Source organism: Rhamphochromis sp. 'chilingali' (assembly GCF_963969265.1).
Source record: "Rhamphochromis sp. 'chilingali' genome assembly, chromosome: 14".
Classification (NCBI taxonomy): Eukaryota; Metazoa; Chordata; class Actinopteri; order Cichliformes; family Cichlidae; genus Rhamphochromis; species Rhamphochromis sp. 'chilingali'.
Window position 1 is genome coordinate 3,713,602 of NC_137941.1, and position 25,102 is coordinate 3,738,703.

Sequence of the window (25,102 nt, forward strand, 5' to 3'; positions counted from 1 at the left end):
TTTGATATGTTCAACATTATTATTAAAGTACTAAAAAACTACCTTTTTATTATTAGCATATATAACTGATCAGATTAAAATATCCCATCAATTAATATTTGAGTAAATTCAATTTCTCTGGAAAAATTCTCAACAGCATGAGACCCTGGTCAGCTATAGTACACTGCCACCTAGTGGCCAAAAATGACATGAAATCCTAGACACACTCACTGGCCATTTAATCAGTTACACTTTGTTAGTACTGGTTTGGAAACTCTTTTTCCCTTCAGAGCTGTTTTAATTCATCGTGGCATAGATTCAACAAGGTGCTGGAAACATTCCCCCAAGATTTTGTTGCATGTTGAGATAACAGCATCACACAGCTGCTGCAGATTTGCATCCATGGTGAAAATTACCTGTTCCCCCACATCCCAATGGTGCTGTATTGGATTGAGATCAAGAATCTAAATTGATGATCTCAGCTTTGTAACATGGTGCAGTAGCCTGCTGGAAGCAGCGATCAGAGGGTGGGTACATAAATGGATGGACATGGTCAACAGCAATACTCAGGCAGGCTGTGGTGTTTAAACAATGCTCAGCTGGTACTAAGGGGTCAAGAACATTTCCCCACATCATTACACCACCACCAGTACCATGAACCTTTGATACAAGGCAGAATGCTTTATTTTGTTTACATCCAATTTTTTGATATCTGTGATTTTAGCACACGTAAATAATACTAAATAATCAACACTATGTTTTCTAGTGATTCTCACGGAGTTCTTTTGCTCTGATGTAATATTCACTTTCAAATTAAAAGTCACAACAACACAGATCAACACTGCCTAATCAACTTCTTATGGAACAATACCATCATAAACAGTTCTAAATAAGCATTATCACTGTGTTTTTAATGAGTAGTTTAATTACATATTAAGTGTTGCATGAAAGTGAGAAAGACTGAAGATGACTTTCTTTTCCTTTATTTTGGTTTTATTGAGCACCAAAAGCATTTAAATTATTCAGTTCTGACCACTGAGCAGTCATGTGTGGAAGATGCTGAGACGTCCGGCACCACGTTAGAGTTCGCTGTGCAGCGGGACTTTGGCTTTCTTCATGTTGTCGGCCACTGTGGACAAAGAGGGGACAAATAAGAGGAAGGCAGTGCTCTTACATGAGTGAAGTAGTTCAGAAATGAAACCGAAACCTAAGCTGCAGGTTTAGGTTTCCTACTAAACCTAAACCTGCAACTACTTTTCCTTTACTACACATTTAATGGCTTCAACTTCTTATCCATCCATTCGCTTCTGCTCATCCTTTTCAGGGTGCTTCAACTTCTTATTTTAAATATATTTTTTCTTATGGGGTTTGTTTCAGAGATGGCAGATTCACTTTGTGCTTTTTAAATATATCTTGTTTTAAGGTTTTTACAGTTACAGGCAGGGCATCACAGTAGCGTGGTTAGCACTGTTGCCTCACAGCAACAAGGTCATGAGTTCAACTCCTTCACCTGGCCGGGGCCTTTCTGTGTGCAGTTTACATGTTCACACTAGGTACAGTCCAAAGGGTTAACTGGTGATTCTAAATTACCCACAGTGTGAAAGGTTGTCTGTGTCTCTGCATTAGCCCTGCAACCTGTCCAGGATGTACCCAGCTGGGATACACTATAGCCAACTCTTATTGTGTTTAGATTTTAAATATATTAAAGACAAATGTCCAGGGGACCAATAATCACAAAGTTTGGACCTAGAATAGCTCCATGAATGATTTACAGTAACATAACAGTAATCAGCAAAGACATAATGAATGCTGGTGCTTTAAGTGTGTTAATTGTGCTTTTAGTTTCCAGTGACAAAGCCATGATTTAATGATAATATATCGGGAAAAAACAGTGTCACATTCCTCACTTGCCTTCTCTTTTCCTCGTAAAAAATTGACTCTTTGTCCTTGCACTGCATTTGCAAACCTCCCACCTCTTTGGCTACTAGTGCTACAAGTCTGCTAAAGTTTCTCACTAACATCCACATGGAGCTCAAAATTCTTTCTGTCAAAACAATCTCATAAAAGAAAACTTCGTCATTTCTGTCAAAATATTGAGGAAGGGATAGGGTTCAAGCTGTGGGGGATTAGTGTGTCTGCAGTCTGCTGACAGGTGAGCTGTGCAAACTGTCATTAGAGAGAGTGAACAGTCACTCACGGCCTTGGATGTCACTCGCTGTGTAGGTGTAGAGGTGGTTGCTGTACTTTCCAGTAATGTCTGTGCGCACAGTCAAGGTTGGATCTGTAGAAAAACCACACACATGAACAGCTCAGGAAAGTAATCAGTATTATGTGACAGCTGATGTGCATTTTATAAACTGAATATGTTTCTGTAAAATTCTTTATCTAGAAAAATGAGTGAGGAAGCAAAAAGAACCTTGGGACTATCCACACCATTAGATCTGGCAGGGTTATGCATGCTTTTGTTATATCTAGACTGGACATCTGTAGACTGCAGTTAGTCAGTCATCTCTTGCTCATTTACAATTACTTTGAAATGCTGCAGCCAGATTACTGAAGGGACAAGAAGCAGAAGTACTCCAGTGTTAGTGTTAGTGGCCTTTCACTGGCTCACTGTTCATTAGAGACTCCACCATGAAGGGGCGCTGTTTGTATTTGAATGGTTTTATTCTGTGCTATGCTTGTATCTCTGTTCAACCTCAGACAAGGACAGTAAACAATCTGTTCTTCTATATTGAAATTATGTTAATAATGTAAGAATTTACCAACAAAGAGGATTCTGGGAACATAGTAACCGTCAGGTGCCAGATTCTTGTCCGAAGTCTCTTCCTGTGTATAACAATATAGTATTTATTGCACATGATTTTAATAATAAAATATTTATAGATATATCTATATTTTTTCTGCATATGTAACATATCTTTAATTACCACCACGTTGAGCATGATGAAATCCTCTTTTGCCATTTTCTGGATAGTCTTATCCGCAACAAATGCCTTCTTCAGGTCTGTCGAAATACTTTGGTTTAGTATTATATTTAGACTGGCTTTCAAATAATTATGAATGAATTATGAATGGAAATATTAATAAATGTATTCTGCCTATTAAATGTCAGAAGGAGGTAAAGCCTGTTAAGTTATTACAGACTGCATTTATAAAATTGCCTAACAAGTCAGAAACAAGTCTGGCAGGTTGGACCTTTAGAATATCACGTAGGGGAATACACAACACACTATAAATATATGAATCCTGTCTTGTTAAAATGAGGACACATTACTAATAAAAAATATATGCAACTTGCTGCAATCAAACAAAATGCTTCAGTGTTCTGAGACTTTCAGCGGGAGGATGCAGAACGGGCTGCTTTTGGTCCACCGTAGCAAAACTCAAAATTTAGAGCCAGACTTCACTCTGTAGGTGGTCTTCATTGTTTATGGGTTAAGAAATGCCAGTGGAGACTTCCACTGAGCTTATTTCACAAAACCAGCTGAGTGATTTATGAACATAACTCTCACATACTTCACTGCCTGCTTTGTGGGTATTACAGAATGCACCCATTGTGTTTCCCGGGAAAACAAACAAGCCCAAGTCTGAGTGAGAAAGACAGCGCAGGAGGTGCAAGCCTATATTTTTTAATATATACGCATACTTAATAAACCAAAGTAGCAGCAGTACCTTTACTGTGTGGGCAGTTGTCTTTATGATGAATGACCATGAGAGGTTTCTGACTGTGAGAGCAAAACCACAGAGTAAGAACTCAGTACATTCCACAACACAATAAACACAGTGAAGGGTGTGAAGGCAGTCTTACACAACCAAATGCCTTAGAAAGCAAAGTCCCCATGCTGGATTTACAGACAAATGAAGATTAAAGTAATAATGTGTTTCCCTTATGGAAAAGTAATGGAGCGTCATTCCAACGCAGAAAGACACAACAAAGGACTTATCCGAACAAAATAAACTGACATCCAGGACCTTTACCCAAGGTTTAGAGTCCTACCTCTTGGCCATTTTTGCTAGGCCGTCTTCATAATTTTGGGCCCAGTTAATACCACCTCCCCATCCTGCAGGCAGGAAATAAAAATACAGTGATAGGTCAACAACACTGCTGCATGTTCCCAGTACATTAACTATGTCCCCAAACAAGCAAAGTTCAGATTTTATTGTGTCTGACAGCTATACACGATCTTATGAAAAGGTTTATAGGACATTAACTGGAGCTGTGAATATTGACAAAAGTAGATTTGCCCACCTCTTGACAAGGACTGACTCTTCACTTTCTTTTTAGCTTTCTGGTCCCCGGCACTGGCACAGAGGCCAATGAGCAAAGCAAGCAAGACCCAGCGAAGCATTGTTCCTTGTCCTTTCAGAGAGCTGCTGTGAAAGTTGGCAAATGAGTTCCAAGGAAATTCAGTGACATTTATATTTAAATACAAAACACAAATCAGTTTTAGCCTGACTCACATTTGACAGATATCTAGAGCTGCACTGACTCACCAAACACACCTAACTACAAGGCGGTATGCAAGCAAGCAAGAATTCATTAATGGTTCACCTGAGACCATGTAAATAAAATAGTTTATAAGCTGTAATTCTACACATAGTTACCACACTTGTATTTGTAATGGGGAAAATATCAATTCTGAAATAATGTGAAAAAGTGTAATTTGAGATAATTATAATTAAGATTCCTTCATTTACAAATCATTTTCAAACCTTTAGTGAGGCATCTCACTAAAAGCTAGCTTTGAAAGGAATCATAATACTTTTTTTAAAAGTAAATGAAGGTATTCAGGTAGCAGGTAAATCTCTTACCTCGTCAATATGAAGCAACAAGCATCTGCTCTGACGCTCCTATGTGCGCTCTCTATTTTCAGATTTTCTTTTCTATCGAACTTGTCAAACAGGTATATCATATTAGGCTTAAAAAAACAAAACAAGCACGCACTGCCTTATTAAAAGCAATTGTACCGTGTAATGGGATTACACCAGCAGATAGGGAAGCTAGCATTAATTTGGTTATTATCCCTTCTGTAAGTTTAAAAACATATATATACTTTATGGGCTTTTACATGATACTTCAGTCTATGGATTAAGAATAAATAAATAACTCAAAATAACTTTTTATTTGAATTTGAATTTCGTTCTCTTAAAAAGTGTCACCCTGAAAGTACAGTTGTTCCTAAAACTGCTTCTATGAATCTTCCACGTGTTGGTATAAAGGAAACTCCCACTCCATGCCCGAATAAAGACAGGGATGTATGGCCCATTTTAATTTTAATCAATTTTTGGCCATAGTCTCCACAACTTATGGGGCAGAGTGAATTAATTTCTGTTGTTGCAAATACTGATACCGGAACTTGGTAAATGCTTCTTTACGCCTCGTGTACTCCGAGTACTGTATCTTTGTAGTCTGGCTTCCAAAACTTACAGTTGATGAATGGCCTATTTTATTTTGTATGTATATTGAATGCTTTTATCTAGTTGCTTCTCTTTTCAACCACGCTGTTCTGTTTTGGCGGAAATAATAAAGAATTTTCTATCTGTCTACTTTGTCTAGCCATTTATCTAGCCGATTGTTAGTTGTTGCTATGGACACAAAAACCGCTTGGCAACTGTAAGCCCTTGGCGCAGGCGCAGTCCTCTTAAATGATGCACTGTGGGATTGCAGGACATTGACATAGCAACCAGGCGACAGAGTCACTAAGTTTTTCACTCCTAGTTAGTTTCGTGTATTTTTTCTTGGTTAAAAGTACTTAGCTTGGCTTTTTATTTACTACCATGAATGCGGCAGTGGTGAAAAAGACCCAGGACACGTTGGGCAAAGTGATAAAGAAGCCGCCGCTCACCGAGAAACTGCTAAGCAAGCCTCCTTTTCGATACCTGCACGATATCTTCAGTGAGGTGAGACTCAGCTGCTGACATTACACTCGAGAAAGCAAGCTGGATTTTATTTAAGGGGCGCGACACTCTTCTCAGAAGCCTAGCAAAGCCCAATGCCACTTCTAAGTTAAAAACACAGACACGGGAGCTAGTTAGCCGGCTAATGCATAAAAGTTAGCATGAAGCTAACCAAGTAAGTTCGCGAATATTACGGAACATTTTGTAAGCTCCGATTTCTGCGGCTCCAGATTGTCAGTAACACTAATCCCGATAGTCAAGGGGTGCATTAGCAATTCATTTAAATGACAGGTTGCGCTTTAGTTAATATGGTGGGTTAGCAAGTGAGCTAGCTGTTTCAGCAGCGTCGTCTTGTTGCTAGGCACGACCTGAGCGCACACACGAATCAACAAACCGTTTTCCCCCGCTGCTGGCTTAAAGGAGGGCACCTGCCAGTTAGGATGAACCTGTGCTAGGTTCCTTGAATCCGTCACGTTGAGAACACAGATGCTGATCAGCTTATGGTTCAGCTAAAAACAAGCACAGGCTGTGCTATAATTGGTGTTTCTTTGATTTCCCTTCATTTATTTAAAGCTGCTTGCAAGGCATGCATATATGATTAAGTTATAGCCGATGGCTTTCTGGGGTTTGCCAGGAAGATCTGTCTTCTGTGGCCTAGAGTAAAACACTCTCAGATGAAGAGAAGTGCAGATACAGATCAGGGTCAGTTACATACTCTCACAGGTATTTTATGTGCATTAGACAAGCAATTGTACCACGTGAGAGTTTTCTGGTTCAGAATGGGTGTAGGTTGTGATTACACCTGGCACTTCTGAAAGTAGAAAGCATTTTATTGTCCTGACTCCCTATGTGCTCTTTTCTGTTCTCTTTCCTCTGCCCCTCCCTGAGCGTGCTTCCGTTGGAGGATTTCTGTTAAAAGGGAGTTACTCCACTCTACTATCACAATGTGCTTGCTCATAGGTTGTCACTTGTTTGTTGGAGTTCTTTAACACTGTAGGTGATAACCCTACCATGAGGCAACTTTTGTGGGAATTTGGATTATACAAATAAACTTGAATGGAATTGAATACTGTTTCTCTTAGCCATTTTTAAATGTGATGTTTAAGTACGTGCATGAGAGAAATAACAGCCAGTATAATAGGATGAAAGGAAACAATATAAGTACAATAAAGGTGATTTTCCACCTCAGAACAGTTTTTTCCCTCCCTTAGTTAGATAAATATCATCATTGGCATTGTGAAATCTAAGATTACTGGAATTTTCAAAGAAAAGATTAATGAGTCTAATGTGTAAACAAAAGAGGCAAAAGAGAACCTTTCTTAGTTTTTAATTTTTTGGGTGGTTAAATGGCATCTATTTAATTAGGAGTCAGAAATGACAGGACAATATATGAATGTATTCTAATGTTGTCTGTGACCACCCTTCCAAAGATCCATTTTGAGTAAGTACAACTGCTGCAATAGTATCATGGTTCTTTAAACACACACATACACACACAGGAAACACTGCATCATCTCCACGGCCTGTTGTCAGAGCCCTGTTGTTAGTACACTGCTGATCTTTATGATCAAACTTGCTTTGCTCACTTGCGGCTTCTTTCATTTTCTTTTTCAGCATTTTATATGCACAGTTGACTCCTTTTACATAAGGTGTCAAGCAGAGTAAAATCTCTTACGCTCTTCTCAACAGAGGTGCCAACTCATTCTCACCTGTTCAGCAGTCTTATATTTCACTCCAGGTTCATGCATATTTGATAAAGGGAAGAGTGTCGGCATGTTGGACTCCCCTCCTCTGACTAGGAATATGTCTGAATATGACTGTAGGGCATAAACTGCTAAAGCTATAAAGGTTTTTTTGTGGTTGTTGTGTTACTTTAATGTTTAGGTTAATGCTCAGCAAAAATTGTTGTTGTTTTTTTTAGCCCACAGGTGAAAAGCACTGTTCCTGCACATACATACAAACAGACTTCGGAGTGAACTTCTCGATGTACAGAAGCTAAAAATGGCATATCGTTGTAGTTTCATGTCTGTTTAAAATGACCCTTTTTCAACCATTTTCAGGTCATCAGGACTACTGGTTTTATGAAAGGCCTGTATGAAGAAAATGAAATGAAGTCAGACAGTGTAAAGGTACGTCTGTTTGACGGCTATGCTTAATAATATCACTAATTACAGTCTTTCCTTTGATTTGATTTTAATTGACTCTTTAATGCAATGGTGTTATGACCTAAGAAGCAGCCTTGCTCAATTATTAAGTCACACAGTCCTGTGTAATGACTGTGTGTGTGTGTGTGTGTGTGTGTGGGGGGGGGGGGGGGGGGGGGGGGGGGTGTCAAACGCCTTACAAGAAAACAAAAATGTAAAGTTTTGGTAAAAGCTCATTCAGACATTGCTCTCAGTTGTGAAATGCTTAATCATAAGGCATAGGCTGATATTGTTACTGTCATCTTTTAAAGACTTGCCTTTTTCTCTACTTTTTAATGTCAGCTATGTATTTTATTAATTGCTTTGAATAGAGATTTCATAAAGGCATTAACACTGAAAAGCTCACCCTATTAGATGCGACACAGAAGGGCCAGGTGATTGCACCAGACACACGTCCTTATGTTATGCAGTTGGCAGCCTTCTCAAATGCAGCAGGCTGATGGACCAGAGGGGCTGTTTAGCTGGGTTATTAGTCTAGAGTAGAGCTGGGCGATATGAGATTTTTTCATATCACGATATGTTTTTTTCATTTCAGGCGATAACGATATCTATCACGATATAAGCCAAATAACTATATTTGTAAGATTTAAATGTGCCGTTGCTCACAAGTAAAATGTGAAATAATCAGCAGCTTGTTTTTAAATATTTATTTCCCATAATAAGTTCAACAGGGTAGATGTACTTAAGGAACATGAGACTTTTTCAGATAAATAAAGGCAAATATTGCAAACTACACAAAAGGCAGCCGCTAAAGCGTTTAAGTTTCAAAATAGAACAAATAAAACAGACTAAATTGTCAATTCCACTTAGAAACAAAATATTAATTCTAAAAATAAATCTTAGTTTGTTTTACAGAAGAACAGACAAAACTGACTAACTTTTGTCAGTATCAAATAAACTGAGAACTAAAAGGAAATTCTCAATCTCTCCTTGTTGTATAGCTTAGCTTTTCAAACAGTTTTAACAGTTACTTTAGTCTGACAAAAGCCGAATGACGAATTAGCGCTTCCAGTCAGAGACTGAGACTACGTCCACACGTACACGGGTATTTTTGAAAACTGAGATTTTCCGTTTTTGTTTTAAAAAAATAATCCCGTCCACACATAAAGGCAGAAATGAAGGAAAACTCTGCTATGAACATGCCAAAGCAGCAGGTGGCGCTAGATTCCTAACCGTGCAGAAATGTTGGCCAATCAGAAGTCTAGAAGCCTCGGTGGGAAAAAGTAAACAAAGCTGGGGCATAGAAGCAGAACCGAGTCGTATGTGTGGAGGGACAGTAACTGTGTGTATATGTAAGCATTTAAACACTGCAGAGAGTAGAATTAACAGTATTGTAGAAATTCATTTCACCGAAACAATAACGTGGCGCACAGTGTGACGCATGCACCAGTTTATTGTATTTCCAGACTTGCTTTCGGCACAATTTACAGTGCACGCTACTCTGTTTTTTGTCAGACTTGAAATAGCCGAAATACCTTCACACTACGGAACTTCTATGGCTCTTCCGTTCGACAATCTCTCCGGCATTGGAACCATCATCTGTTTTCTCTTCGGTCACGCTCGGTTGATTTTTCTAGTCGGCACACTCATTTCCTCCATTATGCGCTGGCTCCATTACCCGCTGGCTGCTTCCCAAACAAACACACGTGCGGCTTGGCACTTGTGCTGTACGTAACAAGTCACGCGACGTGACGCTGCGGCTGTGATTGGTTCGGCTCTGCGCTACTGAATTTGGATCGGCTGACCTTTTTTTTTTTTTTTTTTTTTTTTAAGAGAACAAGAGCGGCGCGGTCTATCGCGATAGCTTAATTTCTCTATCGAGTAAAAGTTATATCGCGATACATATCGTTATCGTTCTATCGCCCAGCTCTAGTCTAGAGTAAGGTCTGTTTTATTAACATCCAAGAATTAAATCAAAGGAGTGTTTTTGTCTGTTCCTCCATTATGAAAGATGGTCCTTGTTAAAAATCCAGGTGTTCCATTTCACCTTTTGTCTGCCTTATTAAAAACAAGACTGATTGGCCCTTTGAGGTTCAGGATTTGAAAGCTAACAATTATACTCTACAAATGGCACAGTCACATTTACAATGTGTGGCAGACTTAAGATTCACACCCTGAAAAGTAAAATATACTTACTGTAATGTAAGTAGCATTATGAAGAAAATAGTGGTGTCAGAGTTAAAGGGTGGACACAAATGGTGATTATGGGCCAATTATAGTTTATTTGCATGCTATTTTATACCGGACTCAACCAAGATGCTCATCTAAGGCAGAAGTAACTTCAGCTAATCTCTGCAAAGATCCACATTTCTCAGATTGTTTAATCATCCTAAACTGTGTCCGAAAATGAATCTCGTTGGAGTTACCTCCTGTGCACTGTCACCCTTTTTCTTTCTAGGATAAGGACTCAAAAATAGCCTTCCTTCAGAAAGCGATTGACGTTGTGATGCTGGTCAGTGGCGAGCCCCTGGCAGCAAAGCCAGCCCGCATTGTAGCCGGCCACGAACCAGAGAAAACCAACGAGCTGCTGCAGGCCATCGCCAAGTGCTGCCTCAACAAGGTCTGTCTTATTAGATTACACACTCACGCTGAAAAGCTAAGTTAAGAACGCACTCTTATTTCACTAATTTATCCATTTTTCATGTTGTCTCTGTTATATCCGAGACACAAATGAAACTAGCTCTCCATTAAAAGGAAAATGAAGTATGTGTTATTTTTCACATCCAGATATTGCTCGATTGGGAAAACTGTCTGGCTGCCTCAGGGAGACATTGAAAGTATTTAATTGAACCCTGGAGATTGAGTGTAAACAGATGAGCAGATGCCTGGGGTTGTTGCTCCATAAATGTATGTATGTGGTTACAATTGCTGTAGTAATGGTATTTAATAGCAGCAAACAAATTAAGAACAACAACAAAAAGTAAAGCGAATTCCCACAAGCCTGACATTTTAATGAATAGTGAAGAACTGTTAAATGGGCTGTTTTTCCTGAATTGTGTTTATTTTTAATTTTTCCCCTTCAACCGAATCTTAGAGTTTTCAGATTTAAGGTTCAATCCAATCATAAAGTTTCTCCTTTTCAGGGACACTTTGGAACGTAGATGCTGTTTAAAGCTGTTCAGTGAGTTTTACTTTATCACATTGTCTGATCCTCCTGTACATTTAACTGCAGATGTCCAGTGATGACGCAGTGAAGCGAGTGCTTAAAGGAGAAAAAGTGGACATTAAAACCAAAGCCAGTACCTCTAGGTCCCAGGACAAGGAGAATAGGGAGGGACGGGAACATCATGTGGATAGAGAGGTGAGTCTTCTTAAATGGCATCCATTAAATAATCTAACACTTTCAGACATATTAATGTTTCTTCAGATGTCCTCAGAATCTATATTTTAACGTTCACACCAAAATACTGCAAAGAATTTTTTTGTAGCACACCTCAGAGATATATATATATATATATATATATATATATATATATATATATATTTATATTTACATTTTTCAATAGGATTTAAAAAAATGATTAGGCCTACTGTGAACTGCATGATGTATAACTGTTAATATATTATTTCAGGAGAAGAAGAAGATCACAGAGCGCAGCAGCAGCCGGGACCAGAAAGACCCAGACCAGCCCAAAGAACAGGAGAGCCGACGCAGAGATGGAGAGAAAGAGCACCGTCGTGACAGAGAGCGCTCGGAAAAACACCATCGCAGCGAACAGGACCGCCATGCGAAAGACCGTGACAAGGACAAGAGTCGAGACCGGGAACGAGACAAAGACAAAGGACGAGTCAGGGACAGAGACAGAGAGAGAGATCGAGACAGGGAAAAGGACAAAGAGAGAGACAGAGAAAAGACAAGAGAGCAAGATTCTCACAGAGAGAGAGACAAGGAAAAACGAAGAGATCGAGACAGAGAAAAAGAAAGAGACCGACACAAAGATGGGGATGAGAGGAAGAGAAGTGGAGAGAGTGGAAACAGCAAGGTATGTTTGCAGCAAGGACAGCACACATTTCCCTTTTCCAGTCGCCGTTTCAGCTTAGAACATGTTAAATATACAGTGTGTGACTGAACAAATACATGAAAAACAACAGAATGTAGTTCTTACAGTTGTTTGTGTGTGCGTTCAGGTCCGAATATCAGAGGAACAGCAAAAACCATCCCCTGAAGAGCCCATTAAAACAGCCAAACCTGCACCAGCGGTAAGATCTGTATTTTCAGATATCTGACAAATCAAATCATTTCTGAGTTTCACAGACATTAATGACAGAGAGGTGCAGTGGTTTCATTTGCTTACGCTTGAATTATTAATCCTGACACATCACACGGGCTCATGAACTATTCTAATTTCTTTTCTGATTTTTTTTTTTTGCCTCTTATTCTTGCAAGGAACCAAATCCAGCTGAAGAGGTATTACTGCAGACGATTTAGTTTTTGAATGTAGTGGGTGGCTAGCTGCGTGGTTAAAGACTACTTCAGGCTGTAGTGTGGCAGATTGTGTTCCCTCACTCAGTGTGTAACTGATACATGTGATGATTGTGTGACTTGTATTTTTGTCTTCACAGCTCACAGAAGCAGCTGAGAACCAGGTAAAAACTCATTGAAAAAAGGTCTCAGTGGGATTTCTTCATTTCAGATCCACTACCAGTACAGTTACAAACCTTTTGATATTACTGTGTTTAAATACCTCCTGGGCTGTGTTAGAGGAAGTGAGTTCCCTGTGTTTCTGTTGTTTAGCTGGAGAATAAATGTTTGAATGTCTGAGTTTCGTATTTCTCCTCTAACACATCACAAGATGATGTCTTGGTGTGGCAGTGTGTTTGTACTGTCGCGTGTTGTTCAGTTCAGTGTAAAGCAGGGTTCACAGCTGGTTGACAAACATGATAAATTCTCAGTTGTCTGCATTTCTAGCTTTGCTTTGTTCTTACTAATCTTTCCTACATCTCCCTCGATATTGTTGCGGTCTGTTTGGGTGAGATATAATCTTAATGCCTCTGCAGTTATTATATTAAATGTTTGGTTTTGAAACTTTTGTACCTCGACACAGCCTCTTTTGTTTTTCAGGAGGGACGCAGCCCTTTTTTTTCTGTGTTATGTTAAAATGTTACTACATGACAAAGATTTCAGTTTTCAGATAAAATAATTAATTACAGTTACATCTGTGTGTGCTTGTCGTCAGTCATCCATTTTTTTCTTTTTTGTGTTTTCCTTTAACACAGTCTGAGAGTCCAGCGAGAATACCTCGGCCTGCATCTGCCAAGGGGCAGCGGCGAAGACCCAAAATGGGAGATCAAGGTGACACCCGGCACCCCCTCCTTCAGCTTTATTCATTGACAGCAAGAATATATATTTAATAATTAATAAAAATGTGGCAGAAAGACTTTTTAGTTTGATAGTTTTCTTTTTACGCTTCAATAATAAAGTAACTTGCTCATTCGCCTTGCTCTTCCACTTATCCTTTTCAGGGATTACATTGTTGTGTAAGTAATACATTTTTTTTTATTTGTTTCCCTGCAGAAGAATCTGACAGTGAAGGCGGTAAGTGCTTGCTCTCTTTTATGAGTTCATTTAAAGAAAACCAAAGTTTTTAAGTTATTCCATGAAATCGGTCCCTTAAAAAAAGGTCAACATAAAAGGTTAACTCAGATACTGATTGAACATTAATTGTGTGCATAAATCAATCGAATTACTCTCACAGTAACACCTTTAACAAACCTTAGCAGATACATTAACTACCTCTGCGGTGACAGTAGAAGGTATGAAATAACTTGATATTCCGGTCTGAGTAACAAAGTGAGCCAGTGACTGAATGACTCGCTTACCGTTTAACAACGATAAATTTTTTTTTTTTTTTTTGTTAAAACCTCTGAACAAGTCGTTCAGGTTTGTTTGTGAAGGTCAATATTAAATACAGCGTTTCAATGGGACCCAACCCAAACTCACCTGCATGCAAATGAATAGGAGCCACACCTGTGGGAAAGATAACAGCAGGACAAATAGCCCCATGAAGCAATTATGGTTTATAGAAATTCCAGTCAGTCTTCACATTTCAGCAGAGCTACGGTAAAAATGCATTTTTTTTTATCTGTCCGTGGAAGCTTTGACAATGAGATTTTAAAGCCTCGTCCTGTGTGCTGTACCACCTGCACCAGGCAGTAATCTGCCCTCTTTTGCACCTGTTTTGCTTCTGACTGCACTCTGTTTGAAAGAAAGGTGTAGTTTAGTTTGGCGTGGTCAGAAATCACGAGAGCCTCACCCAGCAATGGTGTCAAAGGAGCTTGAAGTATACATCAGTGCATCCAGGTGAGAGTTTAAGCCACTGGAGATCTGAAAGAATAAGAGCTTTAGTTGATGCTAAATGAGTCTTTAAATCATATCAAAGATTTTAGGAGTTTTATAATAGAGCACAAAGCTAGCTCAGGAACATTGGTGCATATTTGGTCATGCAGTGTTTTATGACGAGTCAGAATACAAAATGTTGTTATGGGAGGGATTCCTGTTATGTTATGCAAAGCGAATTATTATCTGTTATTTTTCTTTAGCAGATGGAGATGTTCATTTATCCCAGAGACCTGTTCCTCAAGAAAATGGAGAAGTTGGAGGATCGTCAGCGTCATCTGACATGGCTTCCAGGTCTTTAAAGTTAACACTGTCACTAATGAGCCACTGTGCATGGTCACATGCAGATGCTATTCAAGTTACATGTTTTAGTACTGAAGTGGATTTTGTGTTTGTCATAAAACACACACATAGAAAAAGTTGTATTGATTGAGTGGTAGTTACACACATGAATACTTTCAGGAAGTTTTATGACATGTAATTTCACAGTTGCAGTTTAGTGTATGGTAACCAGTTAATATTTTAACATACCATTAGCGAGGTGAGATTTCTGGACATTAGCCTTATTTGTCAATGTTTGGGAGGTCCGAGGAAAAAAGAACAGAAGTAGATTGAGAGAAATGCTTCCTTGGACTCGTTCTGAGGCGCTTTATCACAGTGTACTGAGGAAGAAGTCACTCTGTGGCTGTTTTAGGGTTGGAACTTCTTTAGGACACATGCCTGAAGATCCTGTGGGATGAAACATTGCTTTTGCGTGTTTTAGGAATTAAATGATGACATTAGAGCCAATATTGTCCGGGCTTTTTCCTCACCTAAAAATGTTTGCTCTTTTTTCTAATGCTGGTCCACACTTTGGACCTATTTCCTCACCACAGGGGAACCATGAAGTGTTTATGATGTCCACTCTACCAGCATGCCTTATCTTATAGGTGCCAATCATTGTGTTGCTGGCACTTGAAGGTGCTGGTACTGAGCTCTACACGATATGACCATATCATGCAATGTTATGCACAAACCTCCAGTAGACTTTACAGTTTGGATTATAAGGAGAGGAAACGATTTGATTGGTTGGTGGAACAGCTGTGGTGCAGCAGCATCTGTTGCTGTTCTCAGTTTTGTTTATAAAAAAATGAAATGTAAAGCTGTCTTTTAGATTATGGTTGATTTTTTTTTTCTCCATTCTTCAACAGTAGACAAATAGCACGACCCAGCAGTGCTCGCCCAGCACCTCCTCGAGTCAAGAGACAGGAAAGCTACACTGATGCGAGCCCGGCTGAGAGGTGACTTCATCATTCATATTCATTAATGTTTCTTATGTTCAGATTATGCTGTGTGACATCATTCTTCGCCTAGTTTAGTTCCTACTAGATGTTGAGCCCGTCTAAATGGTTTTTGAACAGTGGAGCAGTGCAGCAAGTCTAACCAGTCACACAGCAGTCAAGCAACATGAATCTCTCCTCTTCATGCTCCTGCCTTTTAAATCTTCTTTAGAATGAGTCAGCCTCTTTGTTCGTCTCTAAGGCTCTCTAGTGCCAAGCCCTCGGCACCCGTCATCATGGATGGAAAAAAGATTGCGGAGGAAGATGAGGATGATGATGAACAGTTTCTTGTGGAGGAGGCAGTCCCTCCACCCTCAGGTGCTCCTGAAGTGGAGGTGGTGAGTGACTTGAACAGTAACTTTTTCATAGAAAAATCTAAGCAAGGAGTAGTTACTATATGTTCTGTTATTCTTATCTATTACAGGAACCTACCCAAGAACTAGACAAAGATGAGAAACACGGTACAGAGCTACATTTAAAATATATATATGTGTGTGTGTTTGTGTGTGTTTTTAATTCCAGCAGTGCCTCATTTTCTTCTGAATCTCCTGAAATTACTTTTCTCTAACTGTAGGTGGCCTCGTGAAAAAGATCCTTGAGACCAAAAAAGACTACGAGTCGTCCCCGGTGTCCCTGAAATCTAAAGAACAGGTACTGGCCGTGTAGAAGTATTTCGCTTTTGTCCACTAGAGGGCAATATTAGCCTGGCTCTTACCGAAAAACTAGTCTCACCAAAAACCTGGGTTGAACCTTTCCGCCATCTCTCTCAGTCATTCTTTCTGGAAAGCTTGCTCCTTGGGAACATGCTCTTACCACACCGAAAAAACACAGCGCAACCCTGGTTATTATCAAAAGAAAGATATAAACAAATGAAGTGGGGAGGTGTAATTGCACTGCCTCGAAACCACAAAAATGTTCCCCATCAGTGAAGCTGAAGGGCTAATCACCAAACAAGCAAGTATGGGCCTTAAAGGACCACACACACAATTAACACACTCATCAAGATGTCTGGAGCAAAGTGAGCTTGTTTTCTTGGGTTGCCCACTATCTCAAGTTACATACTGCTTTATTTTGTTAAAAGCATCTACAATCCTTGAAACAGGCTTTTTTTTAGCTCGTGCCCTCTATTTTTTACACGTCTTTATACATATACATGTTTTTTTGATGTGTGTTTTTGTTTTTTGGGGACTGGTGGGTTTCGCACACAGATCAGAAGCGCTCGGTTTTATCGTTTTTTTGTTTTGTTTGTTTTTCTATTTTCTCCTCTTTGACTTTTAGTCTTCATAATATACACGATTGACCAGTTTTCTCAAGGTGACATGCTTCTGCCATTGCTCACGTTCGACATTTCCCCACAGTGAGCCTTTATATCAGCCAGCGAGAGACTTCCATCAATATTTGGAGTATCAGACAGTGTGAAGCTTGCAGTTTGGTCTGTAGTCCGTGGCGTGAGGTGGTGTATGCTGTCTGCTTTGGGTGGTCCACTTCACTGAAGCTGACCACCCTGCCTCTGATGGATGCACTGTTTTGGCCTGTAACTCATGCAAAAACACCCTGCTGATCTATCTCTTCCAAACTGTGACTTCAGGCATCATCCCTCATAACTCACACCTGCAGGAATGTTTTGGCCCAGCTTTTAACAAACCTTACTGTTGTGCGAGCGTGCACATGTGCAAACAGACACTCACAGAGGAAACCTTCAGAATAACCGGCTCTTTGAGTAACGTGAGCGCACGCTTGCGGAGATTATTCTAATTTTCTTAATGTAGCCTCCTCAGATTTCAGGGGCCTCCAGTCTGCCATCCTCGACTCTCCTGTGTGATCTGCAGTCGAATGTTCGCCCCTCTGCCGCTATTGGCTTTTCCTCGTCAGCTGTATAAAGAACTATAATGACTTCCTTCCTGACATGAAAGGGTGGAGAGGTCAGCTTAGAGTAGACTTTTTTTCTTTTATTGTAATCACAGTAAAATGCGCAGGCACAAAAATGTAAATATTGAGTTTCATTGGTGTGTGCAGTTTGAAATTATGCTGCTGCAAGTGGTATTATTTTAATACCAGTATTTAAAAACAGTGTCTGAGTAAGTTGCAAGTCACACTGATTTAGCATCAGGCTCAGTACGCACATCCTGGCCTTTTTGTATATTTGAAGTCTTTATTCTGTCCCACTTTGTTAGTCCTAATTTAATTGTGTTCTTTCTCTGCTGATGTAAATAAAGGGAACACTTAAACAGCCAAGTGATTATATTTTGCCGTGTCCCAGCACTGTGTGCGTGTCTTTGCTGTATATTTTTGGGGATGACCTTCCTCATGACCTCTTGGTGGCCTTGTATATTATTCCGAGATGGTTCTCTTTCTATTTAGACAGAATCCGCTCCTTGCAACAGCTGCGTTTTCATAAGAATTTTTGTGTACTTTTTTTCCCCCCATTAAATTAGCCTTGATGAAGGTTTGTAGTGTATAAATAAACCCCGTGGCATACAAATGGATGGCTGTTGAGTGAGAGTCACGGAGCAGGAGGGCCAGAATACTCTCTGCAGAATTGTCAAGAAAATAAATACTCGGCTCTCCAGACCTGTGTCTTCATAAACATGGAGCGTTTTTTGTGGAAACATGAGGAAATGACCCCGTGGCATTCCATTAGTCACATTACTTTTTTAGAGGTCATATTGACAGGTTTTGGTCAGGTTTTTGAGTAACCTACCTGAAGGCAGCTGAAAATTGTTTTCTGGCTTGAACTCCACCTTGATGATATATTTAATACCTTCAAAGCCGTCGCTCCATGAGAACCTTTTAAAGATTATGAAGCTTTTTTAAAGCTCAGTTTCCATTTTCCGGTTGCTGCAGTACAGCCAGCGGTCCCCTGGAAGTTTCCTCTCACTTCACCTGACACCCCAGGGGTTTGCTCCTCGATGTCTCCCCAGTGGGCCACAATGACCTTCTAACAACATCCTGTGACCTCATTTTTTTCCCCTCCTTACTTCACTGACTTCAAACTATTTTTATGATCTAGCAAGACTTCTGAATAAACTTTTAGGAAAACTAACCCTAAATCTCATTCTGTGATTACGCTTCCTGGCTCACCTCTCGGGTTTTTTACAGGAAAGCAGCTGACATCTGCTGTGACGGTAATAGCCAGGTTTGCGCTCTCTTCTAAGGAAGCTGATGTTACGCCATCAGTGACACAGCTCACGTCTAAATCATTGTTTTCCCAGTTAATCAGACCCTAAAGATTGCTGTGCCACTGACAGGCTCCATGTTTACAAGCCATTTTTCATGTCAGAGGATTCTTTGAAGAATGTTTTTCTCCTACGCCAGAAAATCCCCACAAGCGCTCCATAAATCACATTTTTGCATGCATTTCCTAATTAAGCTCATTAGGCATGTGATGACTGAGTGAATTTTACTTTGTATTGTACCTCACCATGTCATAATCAAGTGTTTGGAGATTTTCAGGTCTGCCGTCCCAACTTTTGAAGGAGGTTTTTAAATGTAATGAATGCAGCTCCACGGGACAGAGAAAACGTTTAAACCTTCGAAAAACCTCCTAAAACCTCTTTGTTTTGAGTCCACAGCCACTTCTTTGGCATCAGCCAAAGGTCGTGTCTTCCTTTTGCATCGTGCTTTTATCGCCATCTAAGATAATGGGAAAACCTGCCCCTTTCCTCCTCTCTCGCCCCTGCGCCTCTGCGGTCACCTTGTCTAAATATTGTTCTGTGATCTGGGTGAGAAGAAGGAAAACTAGGAGCACACAGGTCTCGCAGACACCGACGGAGACCTCCATAAAGCTTGATTTATATCTACATGGACAGAGTGCGCATGTACAAGGGGTCATGTTTTCATGCCAAGTTTTTTATTTTCCAACAGAGAAGAAGTGGTGGGGGTGTGGAGGTAGCATGGGGATGGCAAACAGAATGAAGCCATGGGTCCCGTCTGGGCTGTGCAGACCAAACCGCAGCCAGGCAGGCCGAATGAACCATAGAGTATTTGTCTAGCTGCAGGGTTCATGGTGCGCAGTGGAAAGCCACCCACCTTGTTGGGGGGACCAGCAGGCCAAGGCATTTCAGCCCTCACACTCTTGCGCTACCACAAAGGAACAGCAGAGCGAGGTCGACAGAAGTGTGTGCTTTCCTTCTGCAGAGAAATGGTGGCAAACAATAATGTTTGATGTCATTTCTGCTGTGTGGTCTCGTCTAGTCGAGCTGCTTTTCAGAATTGTAATTAGTGAGGCGATTGGTTTGTTTTAAGAGGTGCCTTGATAAGGCAAAAGCTACAGTGCCAGCTACGCCAACCATATGTGCTCCACTGCTCAGCTGGGGGCGTGACAGTCGGTGTGTTTGAATGAGGAAGCTGTCATTTAGTTTGCACTGTGCTGCAACTATGAATTCCTCTGCCTCGTGAAGGCAGGTGCTGCCATTTGTGAAGCCAAATAGCATAATTTGGGCCAAGCTTGAAAGGAGGCATAAGTGTAGGAGTTGTTACTTAATACTTTAGTAAAATAACCCCACTGCCACAGCCTGTTACTAAAATAAACAGGACTTAAAGACCAAGTTTGCTGGTGGGGGTTGTTCACTGTATGCTTCGTCTGATCCTCTGGTTGGTGTGTGTGTGTGTGTGTGTGTGTGTGTGTGTGTGTGTCTGTAAGGTTGCAGTTTGCAGTGCTTTCAAATTACGCACACACATTCAGGCCTCGCGAATCCCAGCTGAGCAAACATCCTTGGGTTTGCTCCTTACCGAGGGAGGTCCCTCCCTGATACCTTCCCCTCCTTTTCTCCATCAAGGGTCTGAGTGTAATTGACATAGAGCGACCCCCACCCCCCCCACCGTCCACTTTAGCCGCACACCATACACTGGAAGCCTTCAGCAGCCAGTCAGCCCCGTCCTCCTACTTTAACCAACACAATTCAGCAGCACCTTTGATCTTTATATATACAGCTAGGTTGGTAGAATTCCCGCCTAACATTTTTAGCCTTGAAATCCCAAACCACTAAATGCAGCCCTGCTCTGGCTCTGGATATTTGAGACTTTGCTGAAAAAGGTGGAATTCCTAAAGAGGGTTTATTGTGTATTGGTCTGGGGACACACAAGTGATTTGTGTCTGTTTGAAACATTGCTGAGTGGGAAACCGTCCCACGTCATCAGCTTGCGTGTGCTTAGAATCTGATGTTTGCAAGTTTTGAATTCAATGTTTTTAATCCACCCGACCTCACCTGTCGTACCACCTTCCCTTTCAGAATTTGGTGTCTGAAGCAGCGCAGAAAAAGGAGCGGGATATGGTGACAAAAGAGATCGAACGGCTGCGCTCATCCATTCAGCTGGTGTGCCGTAGTTCCCTACCTTTAGGCAAGATCATGGACTACATCCAGGAGGACATGGATGCCATGCAGGCTGAACTGCTTTCCTGGCGGCGGGAAAACAAGGAGCACGCACAGGCCTTGCTGCAGGAGCAGAGGTTCGGTCACCGAATAATTAACACACTTTTTAATCTTTGTGCTGTTTCCAACACCAGATCACACACACACACACATTTGTGATTCTAGCTATACTCTTTTTGTACTCTTACAGTCAAAAAAAAGAAAGACGACTATCAGTACTTCACAAGCTGCTAAGTCATCTTCTGCTTTCATGCACACAATTATTGTATCCCTTCTTTGTGTGTGCGTGCTGCAGAGCGACAGATCGGGCAGTGGAGCCTCTTAAAGCTGAGCTAGCTGAGCTGGAGCAGCTGATTAAGGACCAGCAGGACAAGATTTGTGCTGTACGGTCCAACATACTGAAGAATGAAGAGAAGATCCAGAAAATGGTGACTGGAATCAAGGTCTCCTCCAGAACCTGAACAAGAAACAAGATGCACAAGAAAACCCCCAAAAATGCACTGAACATTCAGGTGGGAGTGGGTTCTCATTCAGAATAATGGTAAGGCCATTTTTCTTGGAGGTGTTGTGGAATTACGGGACCACTTTTAGGTTTTCAGACCAGGAGATGGACCCAAATATATTCCTACTCCACTTTAAGATATTGGTACTTGAAAGGGCCGCTCAACGGTTTAGAGGTCTGAAACTGTTCCCAAAAAACTAGATGATGGATTGGAAAAAGTGGATGATGCTGGAGACATAGCAGCTGAAAACACTGACAGATGAATGAATAAATAAAATGCATCTTTATGATCTGCACACTAACGTAACCCAATCTTTGGCGCTTCTTTTGAAATGGTGCCTTCGTGCATTGAGCCAGTGCACAGCTCACAACTTGAACATTACAGCAGAAAGCTGCACATTCATCCACTGGACCAAATTTGAAATGTTTCCTCGTTCATTTAATCACCGAGTTTTTGAGGGCGTGGTGCACTCGGCATGTTATTCTTGTGAGCACTTGATATTTGACATGCAGTTTGACCGGAGTAGTGAGCAGACCCGTAACAGTAATTAAACATACTCACGGCACATCCAGCTGATTGAAAGCAGGAGGAACGTTTAGATAGAACGTTTACATTTTCTACAAAACAATTGGACGCTCGTGGAGAGGCCTGGAGTGGAGCTGATAACAACGCGTGTTACATGAATGTAGTGTCTTGGCATGAATTTGTCCAGTAACATTTTCCAACCTTTTAACATTTCATTGACATTTACAGTTTTCATAAACCAATTTTTTTTTTACTGTGTTAAATCGAAAAGAAAAAGAAGACTGCTCTGAAATTTTCTCTACATCAGTTTCACACATTTTATTCAACCATCTGTGAGAACTGTCACAGTCAGCTCCGACACGAAACAGGCTTTACTCTGCCAGCTCACTAGGGATGGGTATCGTTTAGGTTTTATCCGATACCGGTGCCAAATCGGTACTTTTGAAACGGTGCCGGTGCTCAAACGGTGCTCAAACCGGTGCTTAAAGAATGGAGAACACAAAATTGGTCCAAAAACCTCTCATGTTCAGCTGTTTTTTGTAAAAATATAACAATGTTAGCCTTTTCTGCAGCTATGGGGCATATATGGCATCACTCTTGGCTGGAAGCAGTGCTTAAACAATGGAAAAAACACAAACTTTGTCCTAAACCTCTCATGTTTAACTGTTTTCCACTTTTTCTTTGGTCATTTTAGCCTTTTTAGCCAGGGTGAAGGGAGTATCTGCCATCAAACAAGAGGACAGCCGCATGTAGCTATGATGATGTTTGCTAGTTCACCTTACATGCATTAATGTAATAACGTGGTTAGCCTACTCAACGTAAATTAGCTACTCACGCAGAGAAGAACGGCTGCTGCCACCATCATCCGTCATCATTTCTGCTACACTGGCAGGGCTAGGGGCCAGGACTCTCCTCTTCGTGTTTTTGGGGGATGTTGCATAACAGGCAACCCACCCGCAGTAGATGTGCTCGGTGTGAGGTCTCGCAGCAAGCTATCAAATACGGCGCATTTCTGGGCTTTTAAAAAAAACGCTATGCGTCACCAGGTGTTTCATCAGATTTGAGGTGTTACCTCCTTTGACAGTATCACAGTATCAGCTTAAAGCACTTGTTGCTGCTGAGTTTGCATATTTTGCTGTGAAGTACAGCCAGACTTTTGACCGCTTCGCCTTGGACATTTTTAATCTGTAGCTCTGCTCTAACAGAACGTACGTACCTGGCCCCGCCTACTATCCTCGGAAACGTAAAATGATTGGCTAGAATCTAAAGTGTATCACAGCTCAGGAAAAAAAAGCACCGAAATAAAGCACCGAAATGTGCGCTGCTTTTCGGTCTGGTTACTACCGTTTATGTCAGAACCGGTGCCATCATGGCACCGGACACCGGTACCCATCCCTACAGCTCACTAGTGCAAAGTCTGTGTAATGTCTGATGTCCCCCTGTGAGAAAAGTAGATGTGAGCGGTGATTTCAAAGTGAGTCAGTGAGTGTCACGCATCCTGCCTCCTGCACGCTTTAACCAGAGCAAACCTTCATCTGACCCAAACTGTGAGCTCACAGTTGTGTGTGCTGCATGTGGGAGAGGACACCACCGGCAATATCTCGAGTCTTCGTTCTTTAGCTGTTATCCGAAGGTCATGAGTGGAAACTGCTTGCGCTACTTTAAAAACACTCTTCCACTTTTGAGGCACTGCTGCACTTTGATTAGAGCGTTTTTAGAAAAAAGCTTTTTGCAATAAGCAATGTTCACACTCTGTCGTATTTCTAACTCTTTTATAAATACACTAAGCTTGTATACTTTAAAGGAAAAAGCAGTGAGCATGCAGGGGAGCCACCATCTTGTACTGTCGTACTGCCAAACTGATAGGAAGTTTTGTAAGCTTTCTCTATACATTGAAAAATATGAATTCATATTTTACTAGCTTCCTTTGCAACTTGTAAGAAATGCTTTGCACTAATATGAACATTGCTGGACTTGTAGTAAGTTGGATAGTAGAGATGAGAGACTGAAACTAGATCCTGCCTCAGTTTCCCTGAAAATGTTGGTATTGAAAAGGTGAAAAAAAGAGTCATCCAAATGTGAATGAAACAAAAATACAAACTTTGCGTGGCTGCTGAGTGAAAGTGCGGTAACCACACACACACAGAAAGTAATTTACAGTAATTTTACAGTTTTTAAGACTTGTACACAGCTTGTTATTCTGGTTGGTTCTGCTGCACTTTTTCTTCCCAGAAAACACAATTACACAGAAAATCACTGCTGGAAAATAACACTTCCTGTGAAATGTAGGTGATTTTGATGAATGGAATCCATTACACCTTTTCTCCATCATAACCACTAAATGCAGTTTTTACAGAACTAGATGCTTTATTTCATATGCGAATGTGGCGACTTGTACACTGCACAGCGACTCCCTTTCTCACAAATATTTACACCACCTAAATATTTATTTTCTGCCCAGACTAGGATTTCTGCCTGCCTTACCAAACCTGTGGGTTAGCAAACTTGTGGCTGACACAACATGTGGGCTGGGAGTCATTGGTGGAAAAATGAGGCTTGAAACTAGAACAGAAAGCCAGTGAGCAGACATTTGTAGGCTCTGATGTTAATTTAAACTGCATTCGTGTTTGTAAGGGGAAAAATATAATGTGGCTGTCTTTTAAAAACGTGGCACTCTACATTTTAACTTATCAGGCAAAATACACTGTAATTTGACTTATCTCCATATTTATATCAGTATTATAAAAATAATACATTGGAAAACTTACAGGAAATGTTAGCGTTCTGAAAAATGTCATTTCAAAAATCTCATCTGGAAAAGTGGGAACCCGCATGCTCATTCATTATATTAAAAGGCTTTTTATCGTGTACACTATAAACTGTACATTATGTATATGTGGAGACTGTATCATAGTTCAAATAATTATATAATTTTGTAGTGGAGTGAAATAAATGGTTACAT

The 25,102-nt window shown here is 40.6% G+C and overlaps 2 protein-coding genes across 7 annotated transcripts; one reads left to right on the forward strand and one right to left on the reverse strand.

Annotated features, from left to right (window-relative positions):
• Window positions 1-881: 881 nt before the first annotated feature.
• agr1 (anterior gradient 1) lies at window positions 882-9,911 on the reverse strand. 3 transcript variants are annotated; one of them, XM_080901958.1, is made up of 8 exons: window positions 4,795-5,466; window positions 4,232-4,356; window positions 3,980-4,043; window positions 3,655-3,707; window positions 2,910-2,986; window positions 2,745-2,808; window positions 2,177-2,260; window positions 882-1,108 (listed from the first exon to the last, which is right to left on the reverse strand). In XM_080901958.1, exons 1-8 carry the CDS (start codon window positions 4,893-4,895, stop codon window positions 1,059-1,061), a joined length of 618 nt encoding a protein of 205 aa, XP_080758084.1. In that variant the 5' UTR covers window positions 4,896-5,466; the 3' UTR covers window positions 882-1,058. The 3 variants fall into 3 exon arrangements, with proteins under 3 accessions (XP_080758084.1, XP_080758086.1, XP_080758085.1); XM_080901960.1 differs by lacking the exon at window positions 4,795-5,466 and adding an exon at window positions 9,560-9,911 and having other exon boundaries at window positions 883-1,108; window positions 4,232-4,353; XM_080901959.1 differs by lacking the exon at window positions 4,795-5,466 and adding an exon at window positions 9,560-9,910 and having other exon boundaries at window positions 883-1,108.
• Window positions 5,635-25,102, forward strand: traf3ip1 (TNF receptor-associated factor 3 interacting protein 1). 4 transcript variants are annotated; one of them, XM_080901957.1, is made up of 16 exons: window positions 5,635-5,883; window positions 7,941-8,009; window positions 10,483-10,644; window positions 11,257-11,385; window positions 11,657-12,067; window positions 12,213-12,284; window positions 12,648-12,671; window positions 13,302-13,377; window positions 13,600-13,620; window positions 14,625-14,715; window positions 15,612-15,701; window positions 15,913-16,078; window positions 16,165-16,201; window positions 16,315-16,391; window positions 20,972-21,189; window positions 21,408-25,102. In XM_080901957.1, exons 1-16 carry the CDS (start codon window positions 5,761-5,763, stop codon window positions 21,571-21,573), a joined length of 1,932 nt encoding a protein of 643 aa, XP_080758083.1. In that variant the 5' UTR covers window positions 5,635-5,760; the 3' UTR covers window positions 21,574-25,102. The 4 variants fall into 4 exon arrangements, with proteins under 4 accessions (XP_080758083.1, XP_080758081.1, XP_080758080.1 ...); XM_080901955.1 differs by having other exon boundaries at window positions 5,725-5,883; window positions 15,943-16,078; XM_080901954.1 differs by having other exon boundaries at window positions 5,725-5,883; window positions 14,628-14,715.

What these genes read in the sequence shown, in the direction of transcription:
- agr1 (XM_080901958.1), bottom strand. Translation starts at nt 4,895, where the DNA reads ATGATATACCTGTTTGACAAGTTCGATAGAAAAGAAAATCTGAAAATA. An exon ending in CAACTGCCCACACAGTAAAG is followed by an intron (nt 2,987 to 3,654) that starts GTACTGCTGCTA and finishes GTATTTCGACAG; the next exon opens with ACCTGAAGAAGGCATTTGTT. An exon ending in TCCCAGAATCCTCTTTGTTG is followed by an intron (nt 2,261 to 2,744) that starts GTAAATTCTTAC and finishes GTTTTTCTACAG; the next exon opens with ATCCAACCTTGACTGTGCGC.
- traf3ip1 (XM_080901957.1), top strand. Translation starts at nt 5,761, where the DNA reads ATGAATGCGGCAGTGGTGAAAAAGACCCAGGACACGTTGGGCAAAGTG. An exon ending in CCCTGAAATCTAAAGAACAG is followed by an intron (nt 16,392 to 20,971) that starts GTACTGGCCGTG and finishes CTTCCCTTTCAG; the next exon opens with AATTTGGTGTCTGAAGCAGC. An exon ending in GCCTTGCTGCAGGAGCAGAG is followed by an intron (nt 21,190 to 21,407) that starts GTTCGGTCACCG and finishes TGCGTGCTGCAG; the next exon opens with AGCGACAGATCGGGCAGTGG.